The sequence below is a fragment of the Nomascus leucogenys genome, chromosome 5, assembly GCF_006542625.1.
Source record: "Nomascus leucogenys isolate Asia chromosome 5, Asia_NLE_v1, whole genome shotgun sequence".
NCBI classification, from domain to species: Eukaryota; Metazoa; Chordata; class Mammalia; order Primates; family Hylobatidae; genus Nomascus; species Nomascus leucogenys.
In genome coordinates, this window is record NC_044385.1 from 76166063 (window position 1) to 76182554 (window position 16492).

The window sequence follows — 16492 nt, forward strand, 5'->3', positions numbered from 1 at the left end:
ATGAGCCGAGATTGTGCCACTGCACTCCAGCCTGCTGACAAGAGCAACACTCCGTCTCAAAAAAAAAAAAAAAAAAAAATCATTATTATTTCACATGTGCTTTATATCTTATGTTTTGATTTATTTTTAATCAGCAGGGGTTTGTAATTTCAGCTTTTAGTTACTCCTGCTGTTAAGTATTGAATGGACAAACACTACTTAAAATAGCATTACACTTCTTTTGAAATGCGAGGAACCCTTTTATTTATCTGTGTGCAAATAACATGTTCCAACACTACTGTTAAGTATTCTGTTAAAGTACAAGTCTATCCCTTAGGAGGGGAGGGTATACTCTACAAGAAGTTTTTTTCCCCAGTCTGTATGGGGTGGTTATTTCTGTAATCCTATTTATGGATGAAGCAGGGGAAACACAGTCATCTCTGGGGCAATGATAAGAGCTAATGTGCATTGAGGATTTACCATGCACCTGACAGTTTGGGCACTCTATATCCTCTACCTCCTTCCTCACAGAGATCCCATGAGGAGGGGGGTCCAGTTACTCCCATTTTACAGAACAGTAAACAGGCTCAGGGAGATTCAGTATTGAGGCCCCAAGCCTGGAAGTTATCCTCCATTTCTCTTTTCCTCTTCGGCCCCTCCTCCAATTTATTAACAAGTTCTGTCAGCTATAACTCCAAAATATATTTTTAAAATATGATCTTTTTTCCTACCCTAGCTCAAGTCCTCATTATCTTTCTTGCTTGGATGTTGCATTAGCCTCCAAACTGTCCCCCGGGGCCACTCTTACCCTTAGTACCATCTTCCTTCCACACAATGGGCAGGGTGGGTTTTTTGGTTGTTGTTGTTTGTTTTTTGAGACAGGGTCTAAGTCTATTGTCCAGGCTGCAGTGCAGTGGTGTGGTCATAGCTCATTGCAGCTTCAATCTCCTAGGCTCAAGTGGTCCTCTCACTTTAGCTTTTCAAGCAGCTTAGGCTACAGTTGCATACCACCACATTTGGCTAATTTTTAATTTTTTGTAGAGATGCAGTCCTGCTATGTTTCCTAGGCTGGTTTTTTGTTTTGTTTTGGTTTGTTTTCTGAGACAGTCTTGCTCTTTTGCCCAGGCTGGAGTGCAGTGGTGTGATCTTGGCTCACTGCAACCTCTGCCTCCCAGGTTCACACCATTCTCCTGCCTCAGCCTCCTGAGTAGCTGGGACTACAGGCGCCCACCACTATGCCTGGCTAATTTTTGTATTTTTAGTAGAGTCGGGGTTTCACCATGTTGCCCAGGCTGGTCTCGAACTTCTGACCTCAGGTGATCTGCCCACCTTGGCCTCCCAAAGTGCTGGGATTACAGGTGTGAGCCACCGTGCATGGCTGCTAGGCTGGCCTTGAACTACTGGCCTATAGTGATCCTCCTGCCTCAGTCTCCCATAGTGTTGAAATTACAGGCATGAGCCACCACTCCTAGCCCAGAGTGATCTTTGTAAACTGTATATCAGATGATGTGCTCTCCAATGGCTTCTCTTCATATTTAAAATAAAACCCAAAGTCTTTTCCAGGACTTACAAGGCCTTACATGATCTGGCTCCCCATTGTTGCATGCAAACTCTTCATTCATTCATTCAACTAATATTTACTGAGGGCCTGCCATGTGCCAGACACTCTTATAGCTGCTAGCATATTGCTTCTGTACAGAGCTCACATTCTAGTGGGAGGAGACAGTAATCAAAGAAATACAAAGTATGTCAGGTGATGATAAGTGGCATGGAGAAAAATGAAGCAGGAAAGGAGACCAGGGAGTACTGTGAGGCAGTGAGAGGCCACCATTTGTAATAGGATGGCCAGGAAGACTTTCCCGTGAAGGTGACATCTGAGCAGAACAACTGAAGGAGAGGAAGGAGTGAGCCAGGTAGACTTTGGAGGAAGAACACTCTAGGCAGAGGGAAAAGCAAATGCCAAGGTGCTAAGGAAGAGGCGAGTTTGGCATGTTTGAGGAATAGCAAGGAGGCTGATGTGGCTAGAGTATAGAGCACAGGCAGAAGTCAGAGATGGCGTGGCCATGGGTTGGGGAGAGGGCAGACCTGTAGGAATCTGTTGGCTCCCAACCAAGGGACTTGGACTTGGACTAAGTGGGTGGGAAGCTGGGGAAGGGATGTAAGCAGAGCAGTGATATGATTGTGTAGAAGGACGATGTGGCTATAGGGAGACAGGCTCGGCATCAAAGACAGAAACAATAAATCATGGTGGAATGGGCTAGAATGGTGGCCATGGAGGAAGAGAGAAGTGCTCAAATGTTGCTGAATGAATAGTGAATAAATGAACTTGCTCAATGATGGAGTCAAAATGCACATGCAGCAATCTGACTTGAGTGGCCTTGCTCTTAGTAAGGGTGAACAAAAACTAGAAGAGAGGGGCTGCTGCAGCCCCCTTGGAACGTTCCAGCTCTGACATTTTAGCAGCATCCCTTCTGTGGGGTATGCAGGGAAGAAGGAAAATAGCCCTATAATGGAAGCTTTATTGGAAAAGGCAGAAGGTAGAAAAACATCCGGAAGGACAAAAAGCCCACCAGGCAACCAACCAGTCAACCAGTAACAGTGTACACGCTTGAGATTGGGGTATTGATCAATGGCCACTTAGGCCACACACAATCACTACCACACACAATCACTATGTGTGATTTTTTTTTCCTCAAGAGAATGTATTAAAAGGAATGCTTCGGAATTAAAAATAAAAATTTTAAAAATTACCCTTTAAAAATAAACTGAATAATTTGTAAAACTATGGAGAGTATGGTGATGAACACAAAGGCTATGACTTTAAGTCACCTTTTCTGGGAAAGCAACTGGTTTAGAAGATTAAACTATGCAAACATAAGGCAAAGATTCTGGGCCAGGTACGGTGGCTCACGCCTGTAATCCCAGTACTTTGGGAGGCCAAGGTAGGCAGATCGAGACCATCCTGGCCAACATGGTGAAACCCTGTCTCTACTAAAAATACAACAATTAGCTGGGCGTGGTGGTGCGTGCCTGTAATCCCAGCTACTCAGGAGGCTGAGGCAGGAGAATCACTTGTACCTGGGAGTCAGAGGTTGCAGTGAGCTGAGATTGCGCCACTGCACTCCAGCCTGGCCACAGAGCGGGACTCCATCTCAGAAAAAATAATTAAAAAAAAAAATGAAAAAAAGATTCTGGGCCGGGCGTGGTGGCTCACGCCTGTAATCCCAGCACTTTGGGAGGCTGAGGTGGGCGGATCACGAGGTCAGGAGATCGAGACCATCCTGGTTAACACAGTGAAACCCCGTCTCTACTAAAAATACAAAAAATTAGCCGGGTGTGGTGGCAGGCGCCTGTAGTCCCAGCTACTCAGGAGGCTGAAGCAGAATGGAACCCAGGAGGCAGAGCTTGCAGTGAGCCGATATAGCACCACTGCACTCCAGCCTGGGCGACAGAGTGAGACTCCATCTCAAAAAAAAAAAAGATTCTGAACCATCCATTCTCTGGGTTGCATTTAAATTTTTGGCTCCATTAGGGATGACTTGGAGCTGCTATGCTTGTCATGCAAAATATATTCCTCCATGTTATTTTCCATTTGCTAATCAGTTGGACCCATTTGAGTCAAACTGTGCCTTTGTAGACTTGGTTGCTTCTTTTGGAAGCTTCTTTAAAGTTTCTTTCTTTAGTTGCTTCTTTCAAACAAGGTTATAGAAACAAGAGCTGAATTAGACACACAGCTGCAGAAATCAGATTTCTACTTTCAAATTTAAGCTGAAAAATATGAATATTGAGAGTATTTCTTTCATGTTGAAATCAAGCAACTTTCCTGTTAAAGTTCTATTTCTTAACGCAGTCAGTAATTGGTGGGTGAGGTGACCACATGCCCTGAGGAGGCAGGTAGGCCCATCTAGAGCAGGAACTGGGCTCATGCGGATGGACCTTTGACCCTACCTCTGTTCCTCATAGTTGGATGACCCTGGCCAACTCACTTCACCCTGTTACTTTCCTCATCTGCAAAATTCATGTCTCCAAAATTCTCTTGTGGGGTTGCTGTGAGGATGAGTTGAAATGATGTGTGTGGTGTCACAGCATGATTTCCTTGATCCATGGAGGTTATTAAGTTGTTGGCAGTCTACTCCTTGCTTTTGTTGAGTTGTATTTTTGTTGTAGCTGTGTTGTTCACAGACGGGGTGACTATGTAATTTATCATCCAAACTTGGAATTAATAAATGAAAATGAAAGACTAAGTGGAGGAGAGTCTGGGCTCAAAGGTGTGGTTAGGACTCTTCCCAGGCAAACCTGAACATATATGGTCACCTTCCCTAATACTAATGCGTAGTCAGACTGAGCAGCCTGTGGGAGAAAGCTGGCTGCCATCATTCTGCCACCCACTGCTGGAGGGACAAGAAGGCAGAAGCAGTCTGGCGGGCCAAGCTAGACCTTGTCTGTGTTGGGAAGACTTACATCATGTGCTGGTAAAGAACTAACAACCACTGGGCACAGTGGCTCATGCCTATAATCCCAGCACTTTGGGAGGCCAAGGTGGGAGGATTGCTTGAGGCCAGAAGTTTGAGACCAGCCTGGACCACCTAGTGAGACCTTGTCTCTCCAAAAAAAAAAAAGTAGTTAAAAAAAATTAGCTGGTCCTGGTGACATGCACCTGTAGTCCCAGCTACTCAGGAGGCTGAGGAAGGTGGATCACTTGAGCCCAGGAGTTAGAAGCTGCAGTGAGCTATGACTGCACCACTGCACTCCAGCCTGGGCAACTGAGCAAGACACTGTCTCAGAAAACAAAAAGACTAACAACCTGGTCTTTGAAAAATATTGAGTGGCAAGGCATGGTGGCCCATGCCTATAATCCCAATGCTTTGGGAGGCCAAGGCGAGTGAATCACTTGAGGTCAGGAGTTCAAGACCAGCCTGGCCAACATGGTGAAATCCCATCTCTACTAAAAATACAAAAAGTTAGGGTGTGGTGGTGGGTGCCTATAATCCTGGCTACTCGGGAGGCTGAGGCAGGAGAATCGCTTGAACCCGGGAGGTGGAGGTTGTAGTGAGCTGAGATCGGGCCATTGCACTCCAGCCTGGGTGACAACAGTGAAACTCCATCTCCATCTCAAAAAAAAAAAAAAAAAAAAAAAGAAAAGGAAAAATTATTGGGTGAAGAAGCCTCTTCCCTTTCTCCCCCACCACCTTATAATTTGGCAAAGGGCCTCCCTCTGTGGGGCCTAGATTGTCTTCTAGGAGATAAAAATAGCCAGCATGTGTCAAGATAGCATCAAACCTGCAGGGGCAGGTGAGGACTCCAGAATGGGGTTATAAGCAGGTCTTTTTTTTCGTGAGCGAGGCTACATGCCAGGCTTTATGCTACTGTGTTTATTTCTTTTTGTTACTTGCCAGCACAGTGATACTAGAACTTGCAGAAATTTAAGGGTAACTGGTATTACTTTAAAATACCTTTTCCCAGGCCCCCACTGCAGACCTTCAAAATCCAAGTCCCCCAAGATTCTGTATATTTAAACTGGTGTCCAGAGTAGTTTCTATGACCTCAAAAGGTTGGGAAACATTGCCCTCATGTTCAGAAAAGTCCTTTAAACTTTTCAGCTTTGACTTAGTTGTGGACAGATGTTGAAAAATGCCTTTTGTCATCCCATTGCCTATACCTCAGATATGAAGGAAGAAATGACCCAAGGAGGCTTTGATGGAGCCAAGATCATCAGAGAGAGAGTCTTGGGAGAAAGATGAATCTCCAGGCCAGGGGCCAGGGTTTGTTGGTCTCTCTGCTTCTGGACCCTGCAGTTACTTGGGGACTCTTTTTCAGTGTCAACCTCAGAGGAGCTGAGCTTTATTTTTATTATAAAAGCAGAGATTCCCTGTCCCTATACTTTATCAATCCTTTCTCTTCTTTCCCCATCATTTTTCCAAAAAGAATTGTTCATACTCCTTGTCTCTACTTCCTTAATCTTCATTCACTTCTGACTGCAGTGGAATGAAGACTGACCTGGGTAACCTGCCCTATGTGACTGTGGGCAGGTTAATGAACTACTCCAACCCTCTGTTTCCCCACTGTGACTTGTAAAATGAGGTAATGCAAGAAAAATTTCCAACATAGTCCCTGGCAGATAGTAAATACTTATTTTTTTTTATTTCTATTTTTTTGAGACAAAGTCTCGCTCTGTTGCCCAGGCTGGAGTGCAGTGGCACGATCTCGGCTCACTGCAACCTCCGCCTCCCAGGTTCAAGTGATTCTCCTGCCTCAGCCTCCCGAGTAGCTGGGACTACAGGCATGTGCCACCACGCCTGGCTAATTTTTGTATTTTTAGTAGAGACGGGGTTTCACCATATTGGCCAGGCTAGTCTCGAACTCCTGACCTTGTGATCTGCCCGCCTCGGCCTCCCAAAGTGCTGGGATTACAGGTGTAAGCCACCTCGTCTGGCCAGTAAATACTTAATTTTAACCCTTTCCCTTTCCCTACCTCTGGCCCCAAAACAGGGATAAAATTTCTTTTCCTGAAATCATTAGTAACATAATTGATTTTTTTTCTTTTTTTTTTTTTTTTTGAGACAGAGTCTTGCTCTGTCACCCGGGCTAGAGTGCAGTGGCACGATCTCGGCTTACTGTAACCTCTGCCTCCCAGGTTCAAGTGACTTTTTTGCCTCAGCCTCCTGAGTAGCTGGGATTATAGGCGTATGCCAACACTTCGTTAATTTTTTTGTATTTTTAGTAGAGATGGGGTTTCACCATGTTGGCCAGGCTGGTAAAATCATTAGTAACCTAATTGGAAAATTCTATCATTTTTCAGGGCTCAATTTACTTTTGTTTGGTCAACATTTAAGACTATACTCAATTCTTGAAATTCCTATTCTTTTCCTATATTTATGCCACTTTTTCTAGCTTTTCCCTCCTGGTTCCAAAAACATCATCTCTAGCCTGCCTAGTATTAGAGGCACTCCTTGCCCAGTGTCACATGGGCAGTCATTTAACAGCCATGATATCCTGGCCCCACATAATCATTTGCTCCCTAAATAGGGACTTGTATGAATAACCACACAAGGATTTAACTGTCTTTTTTCTTTACATACACCTTACATTTAGGTATATTAATGAAATTATGCAGCCATTGAAAAGTATCACGTTGAAAGCTATGGAACGATGCAGAAGTGATTAACATCTTCAGTAGATATAGTGCAATGCAAAATGTTATATGTTAAAAATCAGGGTGAGGTGCTATTCATCTTAAGAAGGCACTATAAAGGCTGGGTGCAGTGGCTCATGCCTGTAATTCCAGCACTTTGAGAGGCTGAGGTGGGCAGATCACGAGGTCAGGAGATCGAGAGCATCCTGGCTAACATGGTGAAACCCCGTCTCTACTAAAAATACAAAAAATTAGCTGGGTGTGGTGGCACATGCCTGTAATCCCAGCTACTTGGGAGGCTGAGGCAGGAGAATCGCTTGAACCTAGGAGGTGGAGGTTGCAGTAAGCTGAGATTGTGCCACTGCACTCCAGCCTGGGTGACAGAGCGAGACTCTGTGTTAAAAAAAAAAAAAAGAAGGCACTATAGGCCAGGCATGGTGGCTCAGGCCTGTAATCCCAGCACTTTGGGAGGCCAAGGCGGGCAGATCACCTGAGGTCAGGACTTTAAGACCGCCCTGGCCAACATGGTGAAACCCTATCTCTACTAAAATTGCAAAAATTAGCCAGGCATGGTGGGATATACCTATAATCCCAGCTACTTGGGAGACTGAGGCAGGAGAATCACTTGCCCTTGGGAGGCGGAGGTTGCAGTGGGCCGAGATTGCACCACTGCACTCCAGTCTGGGCAACAGAGGGAGACTTTGTCTTAAAGAAAAAAACAAAAACAAAAACAAAAAACAAAAACAAAAACAAACAAAAGGCACTACAGCCGCCTAACACAAAGATGATAGGATCTTATCCCTACGCTGTAGCCACACACAACCACACCCAAGATCCCCCAAGGAAAACAGATGAATAGAGAACACTAGCAAATGAGAATTAGGCATCACTTTGCTACAAATACTCCAGTAAACTGGGCCTGAGCACTGCTTCGGGCTTCCAGACTGTAGCCTTCTTCTATCTCCCAGTCATAAATAGACTCTCCCCTTAGTGAGAGCACGTCAGACATTAGCCAAGTGTGGTGGTGCGTGCCTGTAATCCCAGCTACTTGGGAGACTGAAGCTGGAGAATCACTTTAACCCAGGAGGTGGAGGCTGCAGTGAGCCGAGATCTCACCACTGTACTCCAGCCTGGTGACAGAGTGAGACTTTGTCTTTAAATAATAATAATAATAATAATAATAATAATAATAATTCTCTGATGACTCTTCAGGAAATTCTCCTCATTTTAAGAGTTATGCTATGTTGTTCTGTGAAAATGAAGACTACCAGCACTTCTGTGTAAACTCTAGGAAGAGTTTGACTATAGGAGGAGTATGGTAATCCTTGCTGTGTAAAGAAAGGATGGAAAGCTACTTCGTTGTGATAAAGTAAAATGTATTGAAGTGCCTGTTTTGAGTAAATTAAAATTCAGAGTACTTACCATTTCAGCTGGTCTCAACAGCAAATTTTTAGAAGTCTGAAATACATCAATACTGTGGAATAGGAGACTCTTACTTCCTTAAGACATTCATGAAATCACTGGGTTAGGTGCTAGTAATGCAATGATGAGAAAACACACACACACAAACACACACACACACAATCCCAGCTCTTATGGGGTTTACAGTCAAGTGGGGAGACAAACATTAATCAAATAATTACACAAATTAACAAACTGCAGAGTGCATGATGGAAGAGCAGTATTAGATGGTATGAGATGATTAACAGGGTCTGTTAATTGGCCAGAAACATCTGGGAAAGCTCACCTGAGACTGTCAGTTGTGCTATGGTTGGAGCATGGGGATGGGAGGTGGCTGGTGAGGGCCTCATTAGGGAAGGAACTAAGAGTGCAGGAGCCCTGCTGCTGGAAGCAGTATGAGCCTCGGGTAACACAAGGGCTAACCCAAATGCCTACAGAGAGTAAGGATTGTGGGAGAGGAAGAAGTGACATGCCTCTCAAGTATTAAAATTCAGTTTTCATCATTTAAAAATAGATTAACAATAGGCAAACAGTTTGTGTTTTTTACAGGGATTGTAAGAGTCAATAAATGATCATTGAACTCCTAGGAGGGTCCTAAAACTGAGTGTTTGAGGAATTCCAGAATTTAAATGCTGGGTAGAAAAGGATGACCCAGCAAGTATTCCTGAGTCTGAAGAAGAAAAGCCAGGAGTGAGTTTCGTGTTACTAATGGCAGAGGAAAAGAGGGCCTTTTAAGAAGGAGGCAGTGGTACTCAGAGTTGAAGCCTACCAAAAGATCAAGGAAAATGAGAACTGAAAAAATATCTGTTGGAGTTAGCAACATGGAGGCCAATGACATTCACAACATGCTTAAAATGCACTGATATTGTATAATTAGTTTCAAGCATCTTCTGAATTATCTGTGTCTTTTGCCTGACTGGGTGGGGTGTGGGTTGCTTTAGATCAAATTCCACACTTCTGGAGACCTGGGGGCATTCTAGCAACAATCCAGATAGTGTTACAAACAAGACCATTATAAGATAAACACATTTTAACAAGGCATTTATTACCCAATGCTTTAATATTAGAGAGACCCAATTGGGCTCATGTTAAAAACAATGAAGCATCTATGTCTTATGCAATGCTGTATAGGAAGTATTTGATAAAGTCTAGATCCTCAGAACAAAAATTCTATGCATTGGTCTATTGTCTTTATTTAAGACAAAGAGAGTGTGCTTAAGGTACAGGTATCTACCAGCTACTGAAAACTGCAGAACCTTATCCATGATGTATCCTTATTTATAGAATGCTCTAAAAATGCTCTAAAAATCTCCCATAAAACAGGATGAAAGTAGTTTTCTAATCCAAAATGTTATCATAATTGACACTTCTCAGGGTAAAAATTAGCACATAATGATGAGTGAGCTTAGAAAGATTCAGAATAAACAATTTATACAAATCGAGCTCTCCAACAATTGCAAATATACAGTATCTATTAGTCTTTAGCTGAATTAATCATTTCTTTTTTTTTTTTTTTAGATGGAGTTTCGCTCTTGTTGCCCTGGCTGGAGTGCAGTGGCGCGACCTCGGCTCACCGCAACCTCCGCCTCCCAGGTTCAAGCGATTCTCCTGCCTCAGTCTCCCGAGTAGCTGGGATTACAGGCATGCACCACCACACCCAGCTAACTTTTTTGTACTTTTAGTAGGGACGGGGTTTCTCCATGTTGTCAGGCTGGTCTCGAACTCCTGACCTCAGGTGATCCGCCCACCTCAGCCTCCCAAAGTGCTGGGATTACAGGCATCAGCCATCACACCCGGCCTGAATTAATCATTTCTTAAGGCCCTCATAAAGTTACCGTTTGTAAAAAATAAAATTCTACAGATATGGGAATTTAGAAAAACATTTAATTGTCATAATTGAATGTAATTAATCATTGTTAAAATATCAAAGCAGTAATACATTTCAGAGAATATATATGTAATGATTTTTAAAGCTCTATTGAAGCATACTCCAAAATGTAGCTAAGCAATCTATTAACACCGGCCTTTTACACAGTACAGTTACAATCATTCTAATAAGATAAATTGGCTGGGCTCAGTGACTCATGCCTGTAATCCCAGCACTTTGCAAGGCCAAGGTAGGTAGATCACCTGAGGTCAGGAGTTCAAGACCAGCCTGGCCAACATGTCGAAACCCCGTCTCTACCAAAAATACAAATAATTATCCAGGTGTGGTGGCAGGCACCTGTAAACCTTGAGAGGCTGAGGCAGGAGAATCGCTCGAACCTGGGAGACGGAGGTTGCAGTGAGCCAAGATTGTACCATTACACTCCAGCCTGGGTGACAGAGCAAGACTCTGTCTGAGAAAAAAAGAAAGATAAATCATACATATGATTGATATACAGCAAATTATATGTATTCACACATATATAATTTCCTTTTGGAAGATTTTAGGAAAATATTTGTCACAATTAATGATTTTTATATTTTATTTATAAATTGAGTACTTTGACAAAATATTAAATGGTTCAGTAAGACTGAACCATATATGCTGTACTTTTATATGTTAATGCATTTTTAAAAATCTGTAATTTTCAATAACAAATCTCAAAATAAATTTCTTAAAATCAATTTATTAATCTTAAAATAAATTTCTTGGTTTGGCACGGTGGCTCATACCTGTAATTGCAGCACTTTGATTGGCCAAAGCAGGTGGATCACTGGAGTCTGTGAGTTTGAGACTAGCCTGGGCAACATGGCAAAACACCATCTCTACAAAAAAATACAAAAATTAGCTAGGTGTGGCAGAGGGTACCTGTAGGCTAGGGAGGCTGAGGTGGGAGGATCCATTGAGCCCATGAGGCCTAGGCTGCAGTGAGCTACGACTGGGCAATAGAGCGAGAGCTTGTCTCAAAATAAATAAATAAATAAATAAATAATAAATAAATAAATAAATAAATAAATTTCTTCTCTTTAAATCTTGGACCTAGTCATCAGATCAATCTTTCTAAAATTTTGTTTTCATTCATGCATATTATTCAGTGGCTCCCCACTTCCTACAAAATGAAGTTCAGCTCTTTGTTCTGACATGTAAAACATTTCAATATTTGGCTTCAAACATTATTTCCAAAGCAGGCCATGCTCCTCATCTCCACCCTGAGCTTGTGGTGTGTTCCTCACCTTGAAAGCTCTTCCTCCTTCTCTTCTTCAAATCTTGTGATTTTTAAAGATGCAGTTCATCTCCCACCCTCCTCCCTTATGAAATCTTCCCTTATGCTTCTAGTGCCTTCCTCTGGCCTTGTCTTCATCACTTATTTTGGGTTTTAAACAACGACTATTATGTACTGAGTAACAGTACTTGTGTCCCTTTTTTTTTGAAATGGAGTTTTGCTCCTGTTGCCCAGGGTGGAGTGCAATGGTGTGATCTTGGCTCATGGCAACCTCCGCCTCCCGGGTTCAAGTGATTCTCCTGCCTCAGCCTCCCGAGTAGCTGGGATTACAGGCGCCTGCCACCATGCCCAGCTAATTTCTGTATTTTTAATAGAGACGGGGTTTTGCCATGTTGGCCAGGCTGGTCTCGAACTACTGACCTCAGGAGATCCACCTGCCTTGGCCTCCCAAAGTGCTGGGATTACACGTGTGAACCACTGTGCCCGAGCTTGTGTCTCTTAACCGAATGGGAATTACCTTTGATGCCCAGCACAATCCTGAGAATTATAAAATTGAGTGAGTATAAAATTATAGGCATATGCTAGTATTACCTTAATTACCTTTGACCTATTTTACTTTATTCTTACAGTTTTTCTATCTACAGAAATAGTATAACTAAAGGCCAAGTTTACTATTGCTTAAGTGTCTCTCATTCTCTTTCAAAGAAACTGATCTTGCTGTTGTCTCCATTTAATGCATACTCTTCACTGTGCAACTGAAATATAGAGTTTGGAATTTTCCTCAAACTAGGGACTAATTCCCTTTAATTTCATCAAGTCTTAGGTAAGTTCCTGTGTTTTGTGATACATACATTTTTACCTTCCTTTTAATGGAATATTTGAAATGTTCAATTTCTCCAAAAATATAGAACTTTAAAAAACCCAGAACACAGTAAGGTCTTTCTTTCACTGAGTTTTATGTTTATTGTTTTTCTCTCCTTTCTCCAAGCACAGGGGAAGAGGTATAAAAGCAGAGGGATATATGCTTTTGAAAAGCCACCCTGGGCTAGATGCAGAAAAGCAGAAATCATGGTGCTAGCTTCTTCTACTGCATAGGCAGTTTAGCTCTGCTTAAGACTATTGTACTTGAGTCCTAAGTTTACAAATCTAGGGAAATCATGCTTACAAATGAGCATGGTTTTCTTTTTGCATATAACAGCACCAATTACTTATTAAACACCTACTATACATCAGATGCAATGTTGGTTTCTTTATATGTTACCTAATTTTCATGATCAAATGTATCATGATTCCCATTTTACAAATGAGGAAGCTGAGGCTTAGAGATGCTAAGTAACTTGCACAACTAGTAAATGGCAGAGCTAGAGTTTGGATGCAGAACTGATTCCAAAGCCTATGCTCTTTTCTCTACATCTTGCACTGTCAGTGTCTTTTAGTGGCAGGAATTCTCACTGGGGAATGTTGGGGCTTGCATCTATGACTCTGGCAGCTAACGGAAGGATAGAATAATAATAAAAAAGTTCCATTGTATCTGGGGAGGCTTACCAGACCCCTTCTCCTATGCACAGTTGCTCCAGGATTTGTTATTAGATGTTTCTCACTCTGACAATTTACATTTTAGTGTACACTAAATTTGGCACTGTCCCTTTTGTTATGGAACATCTGATCATTTCTGTCTGGGTAGGTGGGGAGGAAGGCTGAGAAGTTTTTATCTTTGTCAAGGCCCAGGATGAAAACACCACCAGGAAGTAAATCAATGCAATATACATTTTATATTAAAAATATAATATGCAGTATATTTTACATTTAATATTAATATATATTAATATATAATACATAAACATTATTTAATATTATGTATTTTATATATATTAGAAATTCTACCCTGTAAAAATATATTTCTCGGAGGGGCTGGCAGTGGGGGGTGGGGGGGCAATACATGTATCACACAAGATGAAACTTACATAAGACTAGATATATCTATAGTCTTAGTGCTGTGCTGATATATAAATTCCAAGTTTCGGCTGTTAGTTACTCATTTGAAGATCAGTAGAAGGAAATTTCAGTGTGACAAGAATGTTGACAATCCCTGCGCTATCTCTACCAGGATCTAGTTCCACTGTGCTCTTCCAGGGAAGGATGTAGCTGTGTATGCAGGTTTTAGTTGGACAGTCATCTTTTTCTAGTGGCAGTTTCCCAGTCGCTGTTCTGTGTATTAGGACCACGGGAGGAGAGAAACGGTTATTCTTCCTTCTCCATTTTTCCACACTTAAAGAGAATTTAATATACTGTGTTTTCTAGTTAGTAGTTAATTTTGTATAATAGTCTAGAGATTGCTATACAGATTTAATGTGTTTTACACTTAGTTGGGCAAAAGTGTATTAGTATCTACCACCAACCAGATCTAACTACATAAATATGTATTATATAATTATATTAAGGATAATTTGTGGGTTTTGCGTGTGAACCCTAAAAATCTGAGCCAGGTCCCAGTTAATTTAGAAAGTTTATTTTGCCAAGGTTGAGGATGCGTGCCCATGATACAGCCTCAGGAGGTCCTGACGTGCCCGAGGTGGTCAGAGCAGTTTGGTTTTGTACATTTTAGGAAGACACGAGACATCAATCAGCGTATGTAAGATGAACACTGGTTCGGTCCAGAAAAGGTGGGACGACTAGAAGCAAAGGTGGGACAACTCAAAACAGGAGGCGGGCTTCCAGGTTTTAGGGAGATAAGAGGCAAATCACTGCATTCTTTTGAGTTTCTGGTTACCCTTTCCAAAGGAGGCAATCAGATATTCATTTATCTCAGTGAGCAGAGGGGTGACTTTGAATATAATGGGAGGCAGCTTTGCCCTAAGCAGTTCTCGGAAGCTTGACTTTTTCCTTTAGCTTAATGATTTTGGGGCCCCAAGATTTTCCTTTCACATGAGTTAATAACTGTCCACTCTTGTGAAATATAATTTTAATGTTAGGATATCTGAAATGTTTCCATATGGCTGGGTGCAGTGGCTCACGCCTGTAATCCCAGCACTTTGGGAGGCTGAGGCCCGAGGAACACTTGAGCCCAGGAGTTTGACACCAGCCTGGGCAACATAGTGAGACTCCATCTCCACAAAAAATAAAACTAGCCAGGCATGGTGGCACATGTCTGTGGTCCCAGCTACTTGGGAGGCTAAGGGAGGAGGATCACTTGGGCCTGGGGGATTGAGGCTGTAGTGAGCCATGATCATGCTACTGCACTCCAGCCTGGGGGACAGAGATAGACCCTGTCTCAAAATCAATCAACACACAATGACAACAAATAAATGAGATGTTTCTATAGGTCACTTTGTTTTTTTAGAAACACTAATTAATTTACTTAGTTATTGAGATGGCGTCTTGCTCTGTTGCCCAGGCTGGAGTGCAGTGGTACGATCTTGGCTCACTGCAACCTCCATCTCCCAGGTTCAAGCGATTCTCTTTCCTCAGCCTCTCAAGTAGCTGGGACTACAGGCATGCGGCACCATGACTGGCTAATTTTTGTATTTTTAGTAGAGACCGGGTTTCGCCATGTTGGTCAGGCCGGTCTGGAACTCCTGACCTCGGGTGATCTGCCCGCCTCGACCTCTCAAAGTGCTGGGATTAGAGGCATGAGCCACCGTGCCTGGCCTAAAAACACTAAATTTAGTAAGGAACTGGGGTGCAGTTTTGTCACTGACAGTTATGGTGCTGTAGAAAGAGCCCATATCTGGAATCTGCCTTTAGCCTCAGCTCTGCCTCTTGTTTTTGTACCTTGGAAAAGTCACTTCACCTGTTTTCTCATCTATATAGGATGAAGATCATAATTTCTTTTACACAGTGTTCTTGTGAGACTGAATGACAGAAATTAAAAGAAGTGTTCTACGAAGGCAAAGTTAGGTTTCTTATAGCAGAAAGGGAGATGCACGCAGAGAAGTTGGAATCTCAGGAGACGGATGTGGCCAGGGGCTTTTTACGGGGGTTGGGCTAAGCATTATTAGTCAACGGGCTGTACTGCTATGTATGGTAGGTCTTGAATACCGTTTCTCCAAAATAACCTATTTCCTCCCCAAACCCAAACTCCCTCAACTGGGATAGAACTCAATCCTGCAGCGTGTTCTGAGATTCTGTACTCGCCTCACTTCTCCCAAGATCGTAAATTTTGGAGGAGCCATTCCTTCATCATCCATGTTTGCATCGTCCACACCGTTCATTGGTTAAGTGCTTAGTACGTTTGCTATTGGGCAAGGTCCTCAAACGCGAGGTGGGCGTCAGAAGAGTCAGGTTAGCGACTGAGTAACTGTTAGTGGGGGATAATTTAAAGGCAATTTGAAAGTTCATCCTTTCCCCCAAAGGCAAAAGCAGGCGTTCCTTTTCTTAAAAGAGAATTTTAAACAGAATTGGGTCTCTGGTGTCCTGCCTAAAGCCCGCAAAGAAAGAGGGTCACGGTTGGGGGTGGGGGTGATGGGGGATACTGAACCCTCTTCTGGTTGCGCCTTGTCCGGAGCCCCCGGCTAGAGCCCTGGCGCGCTCCCAACGCGAATCGGTGACTCCGCAGGCCGCGCAGTGCGGAGGTGCCCGTCCCACCCTCCCCCTTGTGGGGTGCGGGGCTCCATTTCCCCGAGCCGCTGGGGTCGGCTTCTGGTCTTGAGATGAGGATGAAGTGGTGTGAAGGGTTGGGCTTTTTTTTTTGTTCCTAAAAATGCAACGAACAAAAAAAAAAGTACAACAATCCAAACCCAACCATCTTAATTGCACGACAGCTTAACTGGGA

General features: G+C 42.9%; 1 protein-coding gene across 5 annotated transcripts in view; it reads right to left on the minus strand.

Moving 5' to 3' along the window:
- Positions 1-15315: 15315 nt before the first annotated feature.
- The window catches only part of LOC100585962, a 131170-nt gene continuing 129993 nt past the window's right edge, over positions 15316-16492 (minus strand). For all 5 annotated transcript variants that reach the window (XM_030813417.1, XM_030813416.1, XM_030813415.1 and 2 more), the window contains one exon: positions 15316-16414. In XM_030813417.1, the coding sequence (XP_030669277.1) occupies positions 16139-16414 (276 nt within the window). In that variant the 3' untranslated portion in view covers positions 15316-16138. The remainder of the gene's footprint in view (positions 16415-16492) is intronic.